Here is a 15112-nt window from a genome sequence, read left to right as displayed (position 1 = left end):
TAATAAAATAAAAAATAGAGTATTTTACAATTCCATTTGATTAGCGCGCATGGTCAATGGTCCTGGGAAAATTCCACCACAGTTATCTTTCAGACCTTGGACCACTTATTCGTGAGCGCTATCGTTGCATGATTGATGTTTCGGGGTTTTACAGCGTCCCGCTTATCGCTCCAGCCTTGATTTGTGAGCTTTGAATTTCGGTTAAGCATTCCTGTAAGGCCGAGACTGACAAGATAGATGCCCTTCAAGCGGCAGTTGCCTCATTGCAAACAACCACATGGGAACAGAATGACGAACTAACAGATTTCGAAGATAGAAGTCCTCGCTCAAATTTGGTTGTTTTCGGCCTTCCTGATTCACCTATTAAAACGGAGGTCCAATTAAAACACAAGTGATTCGACGATTTATTTCTGTTGAACCTTGGTGTGCCTCGCTTGTATGCGGCTATAGAATGCATCGGTTTGGAAAAAAAAATAAAGGAAAACGCCCGTGATATTGCTTTTCGAGACTACATCGAAAAAGCTAATGTACTTCGTAATGCTAAAAAACTAAAGGGATCACCCTTATTATTCAAAATGATTATTCGCAAGCCACGCTCTTGATACGAAAGATGCTATGGAATAGTTCTGCAGGTGATAAAGCAAAGGGCCTAAGAGCGTTCTGCGATCATGGTAAGCTACGCGTTGGCGTTAATCTTTATGCATTGGATGATGTCAAGAATGTTCGCGTGTTGCTATCGACTACAAATCCTGATCAGGCACCAACCGTTGTATTCCTACACCCAAGGTTATCGAATGACACGCCTGCATCATGACGTGTTGACATCTTATTGAGGCTATTAGCATAAATGTAATTAAATGCAAGAAATCATGTTATTAAGCTAAACAACTTATAACAGGTATTACTTGAGCATGACCCAGACTTTGAGGCAATAACGGAAACGTGGCTGCATACTCCAGTAACAGACAGCGAATTTTTACCTCCGGTTTATAATATTGTAGCCTGGATTGTAAGTCGCGGCGAGGAGGCGTTGGACTCGTAATAAAAAAAACAGCTTCAGCTTTCAAGAGATTAAAAATTACTACAGGTCGAATCTCTTTTTGTTATGCATAAACCACTTAACCCTCCACTGATTATTGGCGTCATCTACCACGCACCTAATGCCCCTAGATCCGTCCTAGAGTATCTTAGAGTGTATGTTCTTCAACTTGCTCTAAAATACAAATGGTTTATTTTAACTGGTAAATTGAGTAATTCACTATGTACATTGGGAAATGCTTGTTCCAACTTAGACCTTTTAATTGATATAGCATTCAAAGCAAACCTTATTCAAACTGCGCATAACTACTCTCAAACACATGGGAATCCTAACTCCTTAATGAATCTTGTATTTCTTTCTGGTTTCCTTACAAAATAAGCATATGATCTTCGTATTGAAGAAGGTATCTCGGATCATCCGCTCGGTGTTTATGACTTCACAAGCCATTCCCATCTCACACCACCTGACGAAAGCAAAAGCTATGTTCATAACTTCTCAAAAGCGGACACAGTGCAACCCTTAGATTAATGTCGACACACTGCTCCTTCAGAGGAAAATTAGGCGGCTCAAAAAAAAATAAAGGCTGCTTTGGTTTGTCGGAGTTACGGGATCAACTTTCTCAAATAACAAGAAAAGCGACAGCAAATTTCCTAAACGTATAACGTTACACATTTTTTTTAAACTAATCTGTCGAATTTTTGGAGATTCATTGCTCCAGTTAAGAATTCCAATCAATCCCTCGTTGTTTTAATATCGTTGTAGACAATGGCCACGCTATCGCTAATCATTTCAACGACAATATTACGTCCGTGTTCTCGGTTGATAATGGTTCTACTTCGGATGTCATCACTAGTATCAGCGTGCCTATAACTGCTATTATCTTATCTCGTGAAATAATTTTCTAATGTTTACTTGACTTGCGTGTGAACAAATCCCCTGGTGCAGACAATATTCCAGACACTTTTTGATAACGTATGCTGAGTGATGCTCCCATTGTATACTTTTGCTGTTTGACAATATTTTTTTTTAACTGAAGTGTTTTTTGAGACGGTAATTTGGCAGGTCGTTCCTGTCCTTAAGTCGGGATTTGACAAATCTGTTTCAAACTTCCACCCCATTTTATTGTTAAGTTACTGCTCGAAAATCTTAGAGCATATTACCTTTAAATATATTTGAGAGCTCATAGAGAATCGATCTGTTTTAGCCAGAATCACCACGGTTTTTGGCGGGAATTTCGGATAACAACGCAATGTGTTGAAACCATCCATAACTTTTCACGATAATTAATAATAGATATCATGTAGACGTTTTATTTTATGATTTCGCGAAATCGCTTGTCAAAGTTCCTCACTATAAGCTTCTAGAAAAGCTATCTTCAGCTTTGCTAAAATAAAATAAATGATATCGCTTGCAGAATACCTCAGCAACAGGTGTCAATATTGTGAAGTAAATGGCTGCAGATCATCGCAGTCCTATATATACTGAGGAGTTCCCCAAAAATCGGTGCTCGGTCCTTGACTTTCGCCCATTTTTATCAACGACATTGCGCATAATATACCTGTGGCTACACGCCTTTTTGCTGAGGATATTACCATGTACACCGAAGTAAGACCAATCACCGATAAAGAGGAACTCACTGCTGATTTAAAGAAAGTGAATAAGTGCTGCGAGGTGTTGCAAATGTTCTTAAACTTCAATGAAGGTGTATATATATATAAAGCTAAAGAAAACTTCCCTTTTTAAGTGAAATGTGCGGTATCACCCGCCTTCAATGGTTGCTCATAAAAATACCTTGGAGCCATTATCACCAACGTTCTACGATTGAAATCTAGTATCACGCATCTCACACGCCTTACATTAAATAAGCTTTGGTACTTAAGAAGGAACCTGGAATCTGTATCATCCGCCATTAAATTAATACGTAAAAAACATTGTAAGATCATTTCTTGAGTGCGCTGATATAGTAGAGACCCCTTTACAGCATTTAACGCTAATTTAATTTAAAAAGTTCAAAGAAAAAGTTTACACCTTATTGACAATAGGTACTCTCGTACCGACTCCGAAACAGAACTCAATGCCACCGCTGGACCTCAACCCTTGGAACGCCGGCGTAAAATAAACAAGCTGAAAATTTGTTTAATTTATATCATGACTGCTTTAAACTGAAAAAAGAATAGCTACACTGGCCGACTCCATCCTCCACGATAGCCCTCTATGATGCAGAACATTAGGGCCTTGTTAAATATACTTGAAAATTAGACACGTTTAAATTTTTCTTTTTTCTCATGACAATACATGACTGGGATTTTCTACCTATTATTGTATTTATACAAGCCAAATAGGCCTCATTTGTGTTCGAGCTTTGTCGTTTATTTTTCTAAAATGTTGTTGCTTTTTGCTCAGTGGACACTGTTGTGTAAACCTGATATCAATCATGACGTTGAATTTCCCTTTCTATGTACACCCAAACGTATTGACATTTGGAGTGCTGTGATATGCATAGCGCTGACCCTGCTGATTTTTTTCTCTGTGTACTGTACGTGATGAATATTTACCGCCCACCCCTACAAACTCTCGAATAGGATACGTTGTATCACTAAATAAATAAGTAAATATACAAATAAATAAAAAAATTCATAATTTGGGATTTTATGGGTCATGTTGGAATTGCAGTGCTCGCTGTTATTACTTTTAGAGGCGAGACAAATTTAAAAAGTTTCCGATCAGGTCTTTGTTTGAGAGATATAAATCGATACATTTAACCATTTCTTTGGCCTCATTTAAAAATTGCGCTTAAAAAAGTTTGTCGCCATCCCTACCCGCAATAAGGCTTAAAAAAGTCACTTCGTCGTTTCAATGATGTCGCCACTATTTCGGCAGCGTTTTTTATGTGGGCGCACCGACTACACAAGTGACGACGTCACATGAAAGGTTGTCACTTCTCCAAGCATCATTATGGGCAGGTCTTGATGTGCTCTTTTTCGCGCTATTTTTAAAACGGGCAAAAACAGGAGAATAATATGCCGAATGATACAATAGCATCTCGAAACCCATTACCACTTTATAAATTCTTAAAAATTAGTTGCCGCAAATACTGCATTTAGTAATGCCAATAATTAAAAAAAAAAGATAATTATGAGTTTTATGTGGATAAGTCAAGATACTGCGATAACTATTTCTTCATATAATGCACGCCGAGCTAGGTAAACAGTGGAGAATACAGTTCTCATTTAACACTCACCAGCTATCTTTTTAAATATATCTTCGAATTAAAAGCAAACACACTGTAGAGTCTGCAAAATACTGATTGTAATCAGTTTATTTGAAACTAAAGTGATTACAGATTAGAGATCACTGACCATTCAGTAATCTTCGTTGTTTCGTATGACTTAGGAGCCACTAGCTGAATATGAACAATTAAACTAAGCAAATGAATGAATGAATGCATGATTAAAATAGATGAATGGATGAATCAATGAATAACAAAAAATTTCAATAAATGAATAAACAAATAAATGAATAAAAGAATGAACGAATGGACGAAGTAATAGATGAATGTATGAATGATTGAACAAATAAACTAACGAATGAATGAATGGAATGGTGCAATTTACCTTGACCTCTCCTGGATAACGGCCGATAAGAACTCCCTCGTAATTCCAAGTTCCCTTCGGTTTTGCGGGTTTTTTAGCTAGCAGGTCCCAGACAGTCATCTCGTAACCCTTTACCTCGAGTTGGAGGAACACCGGGTTTGTGTTGTCTGATTTGAGGGACGAGAAAAAAAAATATGCGTTTTATTACACTAAGTGCTAGCGGTGCTAACGCTAAACACCTAAAGAGCTAGCCCAGCGGCGTCCAAACTGCATAGTCACAGAGGTCGTCTTCTTTGAGCCTTCGCTACACACTTAAGAACTTTTACACTCTTCGAGGGTGTAAAAAGCGCGATCCAGAGACTGACACCTGTGGCTACAACCTTTCAAGGCCTTTCTTTCGATTAATACATGCCTTTTAATCTCAAAATAACTTGGCGTTGCATGGACACATTTCATTCTTAAAGGGCGTAAAACAGGTGCAGAAAGGCGCGGTAGGGAAAGGGGAAACACACTTCAGTTATAATTACATTTACTGCACTTACACCCGCTCAGACAGATTGTTCTAATGACTAACCTTAATTGATTATTGCCTTTGGGGACACATTGATTGGACATAGGCATTATATGCTATACGTGAAACAATGATGTCAACAAAACAACTCACGTGTCGTCCTTAGCGATTGAGAAGGCGGTTACCTGGGAATGATACTTTAAATTTCCGACTACGAGTGTGGATATGAGAACTGAGCGTGGTACTTGCCGCTTGTAAACTTGTTTGTCGTCAAATAATAGTCCTAGGTGGTCAGCCCTGGGACAGCACTCTGTTTTTTTTTTGTTGTCTTTTTGTCTACTAGCGTCGTGAAGGTGATGCTGAACAGTGTAATGCTGACAGCCTTGGTATAAACAATTTGTACACTTAAAGTTGTGAAACGTATTAGTGTGTATTGCCGGTTAAACCAGTCGCATTCAGTGAATGTGTGCGACTGGTGCGCGCTGTCGCACCAAAGAGTGCGAACGCGCGTTTGCGCGAGGTGCGAATGGCTTCGCCTTGGCGTGCTGTGGTCTCCGACCGTGGTCAACACAGTTGGAAATGCACTTGGCTCACATTCTTAAGATGGTGAGTTTAAATCCTGCCGGGAGATCGAAATGTGTTTTTATGCTTCTCTAGGGGCGTAACGCTTTTCGGTGTCCTTACAGTCGGCTATTACTGCCGACCGCTGCACCCGGCTTGCTCAGCCAAATGTTAGAGAACTACATAGAAATCGGCTGATTTGAACATATTCCGTGTTAATAAAAATAAATGCTTTTTAAATATAGGTAAATCTTAATTGAACACCTTCATATTGCAGTTTGTCTTTTGTGTGACTTGAAAGACACCCGTCTCTCTTCTTCTAGACCAAAATATTTGGCCTTATAATATCTTTCGCACGAGCAAATATGGTCTTGGGATTTATAGCTAGGGTGTGTATTTTCCGGTTTTAACCGAAAAACACCGATAAACATCCGTCGGTGGCAAGAATACAAAATCGGTTAAAACCGAAAAACACCGGTGGTTGGATATTTTCGCCCCGGTTAAAACCGAAAAACACCGGTCGCTGCACGTTTCCGACCTAGCGAAACCCTTTCCCCGTAGAGATTCGTCAAACGTGTTATCTCGTGGATCCAGCATTCTTCCAGTGTCTATACATGGCTTGCACGTGGCGTCAGTCCGCCCTCCTTTCTGGGGGTGAAAAGCGTCTAGTTAACACAGTGAAAGCTAAGCTCTCACACGCCTTTCCCCCATTGTGTCGCCCATGGCCCCCTTTTGTGGAAAAATTAACGCAGCGTAGGGTACGCTCTCACGTGCCTTTTCCCCATTGTGTCTGGCCAAGTAATGTCGGTGCAAGCCATGTATTCAGAGGTTGCCGTGGTTCCTGGAAGACACTACCAACATCCGTGTCGTAAAGGGCTACCGACCTTTCAGAACGGAGATGCGTTCCTTGTTATCTGCTTAGTTTCCATGGGCTTTTGGGGAAACGGAAAGAGGGTTTTGTTGGCGGGGGAGTTTTTCGGCTGTATATAAAAGACCCGTCCTGTAAGAAAATTTGTAGACGTGTTTGAGAAGGCGCGTCCGTCCCGCGTCTGCGGGTTTTCTCAACCTGAGACTTGCTTCCCTTCGTCGTCACGCGGAGTAGAAGGCCACCAGGATGGGAAGTAAGCGGAAAGCTCAGAATGACTACGCTACAGATTTTATGGATGAATCGTCGTTCTGGTTCCGCTTGCCCATTGTTAATTCGTGCATAAGCGTGGAGGCTGGAGCTGCCAGAAAGATTTGTGCCTTATGAAAGTATCTATCGGCTGGTCCTCCGAGACGAGAGCCAGCTGAGTGACCCAGAATCAGAGTTTCTTTGTTACCGCCGGGTCTAGGAGAACTCGTCACAAGCCAACTCGTCGAGGCCAACTCGTCCTAGGTAAACTCGTCAAATAGGGCAAGTCCTCATAGGGCATCTCGTATACGGGGAAGTCGTAACAGAGGGCAACTGGGCACTTGTCCATTTCGTCACAATTTACCTTTTTCGCCGATCTTGCGTTTGCAATTCGGCTTCGATAACTGACGAAAAATAGTAATTTACAACTAAAGAATAAAAGCACGACATGGTCTTGTACAGATTTTTCTCAAAAGGAGCTTCTGCTGCCATCTCGAAGAGTTTGTGCGTATGGCGCGTGCTTTGTTCGCTTTCTGAAGCAAGAAACACGCGCGTGCTGGGCTGTAAATATCGCACGCTGGGCCGTACCTGAGAATGGTATATCGTCGGGGACAAGTAAAGAACGCGTACGTTAGCTTCCGCCGTGCTTTGGTTGGGCGTGTGCGCTCGTGCTATCAAGGGAAGCAAACTCATTGGCCCATGACCTACTCTAACAGCCACTCTGGAACATGAAAATATTGGGTCTAGGAGAACTGATCACAAGCGAACTCGTCATAAGTAAACACATCAAGTAGGGCAAGTCGTCGTGGTGCATCTGAGGGTGATGGCTTTGGCCTTTGCAATGCTTTCTATCTCTACAGACCCAGTACACAGCGTCGGGGTCTTTTCGGCTAAGCGTATAAAAGTACCCTTCGCACAGCATGGGAGCGTCACGCTGGGTTTTAATTCGGTTCATCATACGAAAGGTCCGCACATTTCGCCCCTATATATATACGTATTCGAAGCCACTTCGAACGAAAAACCCCTTTGGAGTAGATATAGAAAAAAAAAAAAAGAAGACGCCCCCAAAGACGAAACCTAACTGCTACACTTAGTAGCATCTTGGTGCGGAGATCTGCATACCACACCCCTGTTTTGTCATTGAACAATAATTTCCGACCTAGCAAAGCTTCCGAAAAGGGTTTAACAACAAAGGGACGTCGTAAGTAAAGATAACACCGAAAAGCCGACCACAACCGTCCCCTGCAAACAAGCAAAAGGAGAAGCCAAGTTCGGAACTGCGACAAGTTTGATGCAACCACTTTCCAAAATAAACCCCCTCTCCCGCCCCTTTCCCCCCTCCCCCCCCCCCCCCCCTATCAAAAAAGTCTGTGACGAACTTTCCAAGAACGAGAAGGTCACTGCGACCACTTCCCCTACTACAAGTTCACCTAGAACGAGATGCCCTCTTTGACCAGTTCACCTATGACCAGTTTCCCTGTGACGACTTGGCTGTGACGAGTGGGCCTGTTCCCGTTACCGCCAGTATGCTGTGACTAGCACCGTTGATCCAGTGTTATTTTGGAAACTTCATTTACCTGACTGGCCACTACTGTCCCAAGCCTGACTGGACATTTTGGGATTTCCTGTGTCCAGCGAAAATGTGGAGCGTGTGTTTTCAAAATTGCGGGTTGTGAACCGCAAGGAACGTGCTGCCATGACGGGTGCAACCCTCTCGAAGTATGCTTGCAACCACTATAATAACCAAGTGTGAGAAATATATGCTTTCTCGAGAAGTGTATGAAATATGTGAATAAAATTAGAACTCTCTGTCTGTGATCAATCGCATTTTTTCACCGATAATCACCGATTTTAGCCTCGTCGTGAGACGTTCCACCGAAATACACCGGTGTTTTGAAAATAAATAAACACCGAAAAACATCCGCCGATTTTTCTCACAAATAAACACCGGAAAGTACACACCCTATTTATAGCCAAGAAAGGTCAAACCATCCTTTTTTTTTTTTTTTTTTTCTTTTAACCCTACGCTTTTGAGGAATGTGTTATACTTACTTTCGTAGTTGTACCAGAACGTGATGGCACAAAGAAAGTTTGTGTTTCGAATGACAGGGGATGATGCAACTGCTGTTTCTGTAGTGTACTTCGATTCTTCTTGAACCAGAATCATGTAGTGACCTGCAAGCGTTTGTTAACAAAAGTTAGTCAGAAAAATAACATTACACTACTTTGATCGCGTTAACAAATACCAGGAAGCACAGCATGTGTTGTGAAAAAGATGGGCACATTATAGGTCTGTGTGTGACGTCACGTACGTGTCACTAGGTCACATGCTTGTAACGTCACATGACGTCATGGTGTCTCATAACGCCACGGTGTCACACGATAAATTGACGTCAAGTGGCGTTGCAGAGTCACGTAACCTCACGGCATCACGATCACACGTGGCCTTATCATTGCAAGTGATGCCATGATGTCACGTGGCGGCACGATGTCAGATTATTGCGGCTTTAGAGGGTCATGTGACGTCACGCTCTCTTGCTTCATAATGGTGTTACACGACGCCATGATGTCACGTGGCGCCACAATTCTGTGTAAGAATTGTCACGTGATGTCATAGCGTCAAGTGACACCCTGGCACCATGACGTCCCTATGAGCCCTGAAAGCTTATATGCAGCGCATATAAGGTTCTGTAAAATTAACGCTGGAATATAACGCTGGAAAGTAACGGCTTTTTTCATGGTGTAAAGTCTATAAACCCATCTTTTGTTAAGAATTACTGCACATAATATCACAAGCCATAGCATGTGCAGCGTGTTTCGAGTTCCTTTGGGTCTTCATTCATTTGTTTTTTTTTAGTTTGGGAGTTATGCTTCATTGCGCTAAACTTAGCGAAGTTGCCTGCCGCTGAATGTTATCATGAAATGTTTTCTCGCTTACTTTATCGAGGAAATTGAATTTGTGTTTAACTCCACAACGATTCAGTTTTTTTTTGGTAAATTTAGGGTGTTTTCATTCCTTTCTGGTATATTCAGTCAGCTAAATATAGCGTGTTATACGTTTACGTTGCACTTCCGCGGTATAAGTACATGTTATTCTTCAGTGTAGCGCTTTTGGGGGACTTATTTATGAAACCTTCGCTCTATGCACATTTTGTGCAAAAACAAACCTGAAATTTATGAAAGCACTTTCGTGTCAAACAATCACGTTGAAAAGAGGTTTGTATAACAGTTTTGCAATTGTGAAGATTTTAAGATTGTAAACCGTTCATTGCAATTAGAACATGCTAATGCACACTATTAGGCTTAAACATTTTGACTTCAAATAAAACAATATTTTTCTTTTTGTATATAGTGTATTTGAGCATAAAAGAAATAGTAGAAAATAATTTTTTATGAGGGTATATTAAAGAAAACTTAATTTTAAAGAGACGGGAGTATGATCTGTTGTGTTTGTGACACTTCGCTTGCCGAAGACTTGATCGCAGAATCCAATTAAATAGTTCTAAAGCAAGGAATGGTCATGGTGACAAAAGAAATGTCAAAACGACCAAAGTGCTAATACAGCCAGCTTTGTCGAAAATTTGGTTCATACATTTCAGCTAAGGCGCCTCGTTTTGAAATAGGTCTTTACAAATAAAACAGTTGGTTCTACAAAGATACTTGGGTTGACGAAATTTCCGGAGCCGCGAAAACTTGGAACGCACACGAGTTATAAATATGCACTTTCAAGCATATTAAAAAAAAAATTCCTCAAATCAATATATAAGCCCATAACGGCTCCAACTTCTACTTCTATATTAGTCTGACTGCGTATTCAATAAGCAAAGTATAAAAATCGGCTTCAAAACTACGTGATTTCAAGAACAAGTGAGTTACAATAAATTTGTTGGGCTGTCATTTAAAGTTACTAAAGACGACATATACCTACATTAGAAGAAAGGTATGAAGCATATTAAATAATCTTTTCTTGAGATCGCACGGTACAGATTGGTTGATAGAATAGTTGGTCGATTGATTGATTGATCGAGTGACTGATTGAAAGTTGAGGAGTGGTGATCCTGGCCAGATGTTAAGCATTAAACTTGGCTGTAGGCGAAAACTGATAGAGGTCCGTGAAACAATACACCAGACGATACAGGCGCTGATTGCTTAATTGATTAATTGATTGAGTGATTCTTCATTGGTAGAATAATTGATTGATCGCTGGACTGATTAAAAGTAGAAGGGTGGTTAGGTTGGCTAGTTAGTAAGCATTAAACATGGTTACAATCAATGAAAAAACAAAAGGGAAACTGGAGCAGAACACAAGAGGCGGGATAGGACAGCCTTTGCCCTGCCTAAAGTAATCTTCAGCAGTTTCCTACCTCTTTTCTTTGATTTTAACTATGTTTGATTGAAAGTGTTCATATTTTGTAGATTTTTAGCTCATAGATATGAATTGCTAGGGATTGATCAGCTTCCAAATGTCTCACCCATAGCGTCCGCGTAAAGTTCGGAAATGAAACTTGGCCATAGTTACCATTAGCTTAAAGAACACAGGATGATGTTTGCTCATTTAACGCGTTGACATTAGTGCCTTGGTACATGCTTGACACTGGGCTGGATAAAGGAGATGTATTCAAAGTTCCCAACGCGGCCACCGGATGGTGCCACAGCCCCACTGGCTATGGTAACTGGCTATGAAACACATTCCGCAAGCGCCTACAAATGGCGGCGAGGTGCATATTTCGAGAGGCTAGGACGCGTAGCAACGGAGTCAGCACGTGATTGGCCGTTTATGAAGAGCAGCACCGTGACGTTATTTCTATTTGGTCCTTTGTCGCTCTTCTGCCTTCTTGCCGGCGAATCGATTCCGCCATCGCAATGGCTGAGTAGAGATAATGTGACAACGCTAGCGAATGACCACGTCGTGCATTTTACAAGCTGGCAGTCTTTGGTTCCGGTGTTTCTTACCGTCCGTGGTTTCATTTGAATTGAGCTTGGGGCTTCTCTCGAGGTCTCCGACGCGAGTCCTCTGCCAGCGCATCGATTTCCTGCTCCCGGGATCTCCTAGGTTCCAGCCGCAAGTCGTTTTAGCGAAGTCACAGTTTCCGCAGTCCACCTCGTCGGCTCCGTTCGAGCAGTCGAAGACAAAATCGCAGACTCTGTCTGGTGGGATTGAAGATTCGGGGACGGTGCCACAGACGAAATTGTCCGCCACTGGCCTGCCTGCAAGTTCGTGGATGTTCTGTGAACTTCCCCGTGGACCTCAAGACATAGACAGTGCTTGGTTACGGGGAACGGAGCGGGCCAACGCAAGGCAAGCTCAGAGGACTAAGCAAAATCTCGCGCTGCAGAACCCACTGATCCTGCGTTCAATCCTCACTCCTGCCTGCTTCGATTAGAATGAGTATCCTACAGGGGTGCGGTCGTGCGTTACTATTGGGTGACGCACGTTAAAGACTCCACGCTAGCAGTGGTACTGAACTGGCTGCATATCTTATCGACAGCGAAAACACTACGCACAGGCCCATTGGGGCTCACGAAATGCCCGCCGCCGAAACATACACATAACACAAGCACCTATCACAGCGCATTGCTCTATGGGGAGTGTTCACGGGCCACCGTGTTATTGGCCGTGGTTCGCAGCGTATGCACAAAACTATGGACAGTGCAGGGCTGTAGTAACTGCTACTGGTGACGAGATGTTTTGGTGGAGTCACCCTGCGCGGGTGCTCCACTGTGACGTAGAGGTTGCGATTCAAGCAGACGATGGGCTAAGAAATCGCAGGGTGGCTATGCTATTTCATATGTAGGCCGATTGATAAGAGTTGCTTTATCACAACAAACTGAATTACGTTCTTATGAGTTTCTCCTAATTAATTACACTCTTCACATGAACAATAGTCACTCTTCACATAAACTATATATGGAACATTCAAAAACAAAACTGAACCTTGACATGGAACATATTGCCAGGTCTGACGTTACACCTGTTAGGACTATATCGCTCACTTAATTAGGAAAAAGAATTAGATTATCTTTCTACTACAGGGTAAACGCATATGATCGTCATTTTATGGGAGGTTGAAGAAAAAGAAGCCGATTTTCACGAATGTGTCAAAAAGGCGTAGAAAAAAAAGTGCAAATATAGATTGAGTTGTGAGTCAGCTAAGTGAGAGTGTTTTTTCTGCTGTGATTGTGTTACTATGCGCAATTGTTTTTGTGCTCAGTTTTGACGTGTTTGGGTGTAACTCCATACTTGCGCTGTTATTTTGAGACATTGACATGGCAGCTTGCGCAGCGTGCGTTGCGACCTCTTTGATTCGTCTTCTTTAATATAAGTAGTGGCTTCTGTAGAAAAATATTTGTTTCTCGGTCACAAGAGTATAGGACGTGCTGTAATCTTAGCTGTGTACGTGCGCGCTGTTGTTTCTCGTGGCGCCGCTCGCTTGTTTTTGTTAACGAAATTTGCCACTATCGACGCTACCACCCAGGTGCGACTGGGCAGTTGCTGCCTACTATTCATACGGTACCATGCGGATCACGTCTAAAGCGCCGTTCACACTCTTGCGACTGAGTAAGACCGAGAGAGACCAGACCGGATTTTAAGCCTTTTGCGACTACTTAGGACCGGATGCGCGGCAGCGGAGCTGGTCCTAACAGATCGCAAGAGGCTTAAAAAGCGGTCTGGTCCCTCTCGGTCGTACTGGGTTGCAAGAGTGTGAATGGGCCTTAAGTGAAATAAGGTAATCTTGCACGCTAGTTGGTTTCCCATCATAAGGATCTATAGCTCAAAACCCCAAGGAAGGAAGGACAAGAGAGACAGGAGGAGCGCGAAATATAGCGCTGTACCTACTTCTCTCGTTTTTGATTCCTTGTTGTTTTACCCTATATATCCTTATGAATGTATAAGTGAGTCGTGTCTTTTTCCAGCGGCTTTTTTACTCTCTAGCATCGAATGTTGGCCAAAGGAGCTTGCCACATTACGACTTCTGCTCGAAGGGAGAAGCCGCCATGTAACATTTCTAATGTAACTAGTTCTAACCTCAATAAGAAAGTCGAAGGGGGAAGCTTTAATTCCAGAAATTTGATAAATTGCGGGTCTTCGTCCGACAAACTAAGGCGGTTAGTTAATTTGTATTTTTTTCATTTTTAGAAAATATTTATTATAATGAAATACAAATATCTTGCCTAATCTCCCACAAATTTTTCCAATCATTTTAGCATGCAAAATACAAATGCGCAAACACCCTCGAATCCCAAAACAAGTGTACACCTCTTCTTCAAGAGGTGTCATTAATTTTCTAGATATCACAGGTTCCCATGGAACATGTTACTCGTCGATCGTGCGATTGAGAATTCTTTGGCCAGCCACCGCCTTTTTCAGCCAGTTGTTTCGGAGAAACGTTTGCGTAATGATTCGCAAAATTCAAAAAGGGATATTCTCGAAAGTAACAAAAAAACCAGCACTCTAAAACACAATGGAACCAATACTAAGAGCCAAGAAGTCGTTTCTAGTCAAGTGTTTACTTCACGCGCGAGAGGTGCTTAAGTTTGAATTGCCCATATTTAATTTTACGAGCCATTCCTTCCCCAGTTTCCTCTCGTTCAGATAATAAAAATTACATCCTATGCGTAGGGGTAGGTCTTGTATTGGGTTAAAGCGCTGGATATATTTTCATTATCCAGCGCTTCAGTAGCGGCGTAGAAAATAGTTGGCCACCATCCCGGCTCTTCATTACTGCAGCAAAGTAAGTGTTTCCTGAGAACACCTACACGTGCCACATCTTCAGGTTGCGATAGAAGCTCATAGTACCTCAAATATCACTCAACAGATTAAAAACAACGCATGCAACAACTTTTACGGCGATACCCATGCAACGCATGGACCGGGCAGACTACTGATCTCCAATCGGGGGTTGGATAGCGCTTTAAGAAAACAGGTATAAACCCACCGGGGAAAAAAAACGTTTTTTTTCGGATGCGAGCGCTTTACAGGCTTTGCAAATCGTCCGAGTGCTGCTTCGAAAAGCGTCAAGGGAGCTTGATTTATGTTTCTCATCTCAAGAGAGCCTGCTTGTGGCGCAGTAACAGCGCATGCAGACCCGAGAAGTATCCTGAGAAGCCATTCGATGTAAACAATTTAAGATTCTAGTTGCTCCAGTGTGCATATGTGTTCAAACGACTTATTTGCATAATTTAATACAAAATTGCATTATTAACAGAAAACCAAAGCCACAAGAATGCATAAACCAAAGCATCGACTGAACGCACTAGGAATTCCAGCAGACGCCCTTTCTTCTAGACAAACA

The 15112-nt window shown here is 42.1% G+C and overlaps 1 protein-coding gene across 1 annotated transcript in view; it reads right to left on the bottom strand.

Moving 5' to 3' along the window:
- The window catches only part of LOC8033073 (apical endosomal glycoprotein), a 142165-nt gene that overhangs the window by 83593 nt on the left and 43460 nt on the right, over positions 1 to 15112 (bottom strand). Inside the window, exons 13-15 of the mRNA XM_040210497.1 lie at positions 11772 to 12026; positions 8871 to 8993; positions 4654 to 4799 (exon numbers count right to left, since the gene is read on the bottom strand). Of these exons, the coding sequence (XP_040066431.1) occupies positions 4654 to 4799; positions 8871 to 8993; positions 11772 to 12026 (524 nt within the window). The remainder of the gene's footprint in view (positions 1 to 4653; positions 4800 to 8870; positions 8994 to 11771; positions 12027 to 15112) is intronic.

Source organism: Ixodes scapularis, unplaced genomic scaffold (genome assembly GCF_016920785.2).
Source record: "Ixodes scapularis isolate PalLabHiFi unplaced genomic scaffold, ASM1692078v2 PGA_scaffold6__148_contigs__length_123643588, whole genome shotgun sequence".
Taxonomy (NCBI): domain Eukaryota; kingdom Metazoa; phylum Arthropoda; class Arachnida; order Ixodida; family Ixodidae; genus Ixodes; species Ixodes scapularis.
Note: the sequence above shows the minus strand (reverse complement) of the source record. Positions and strands in the feature narration are given on the sequence as shown.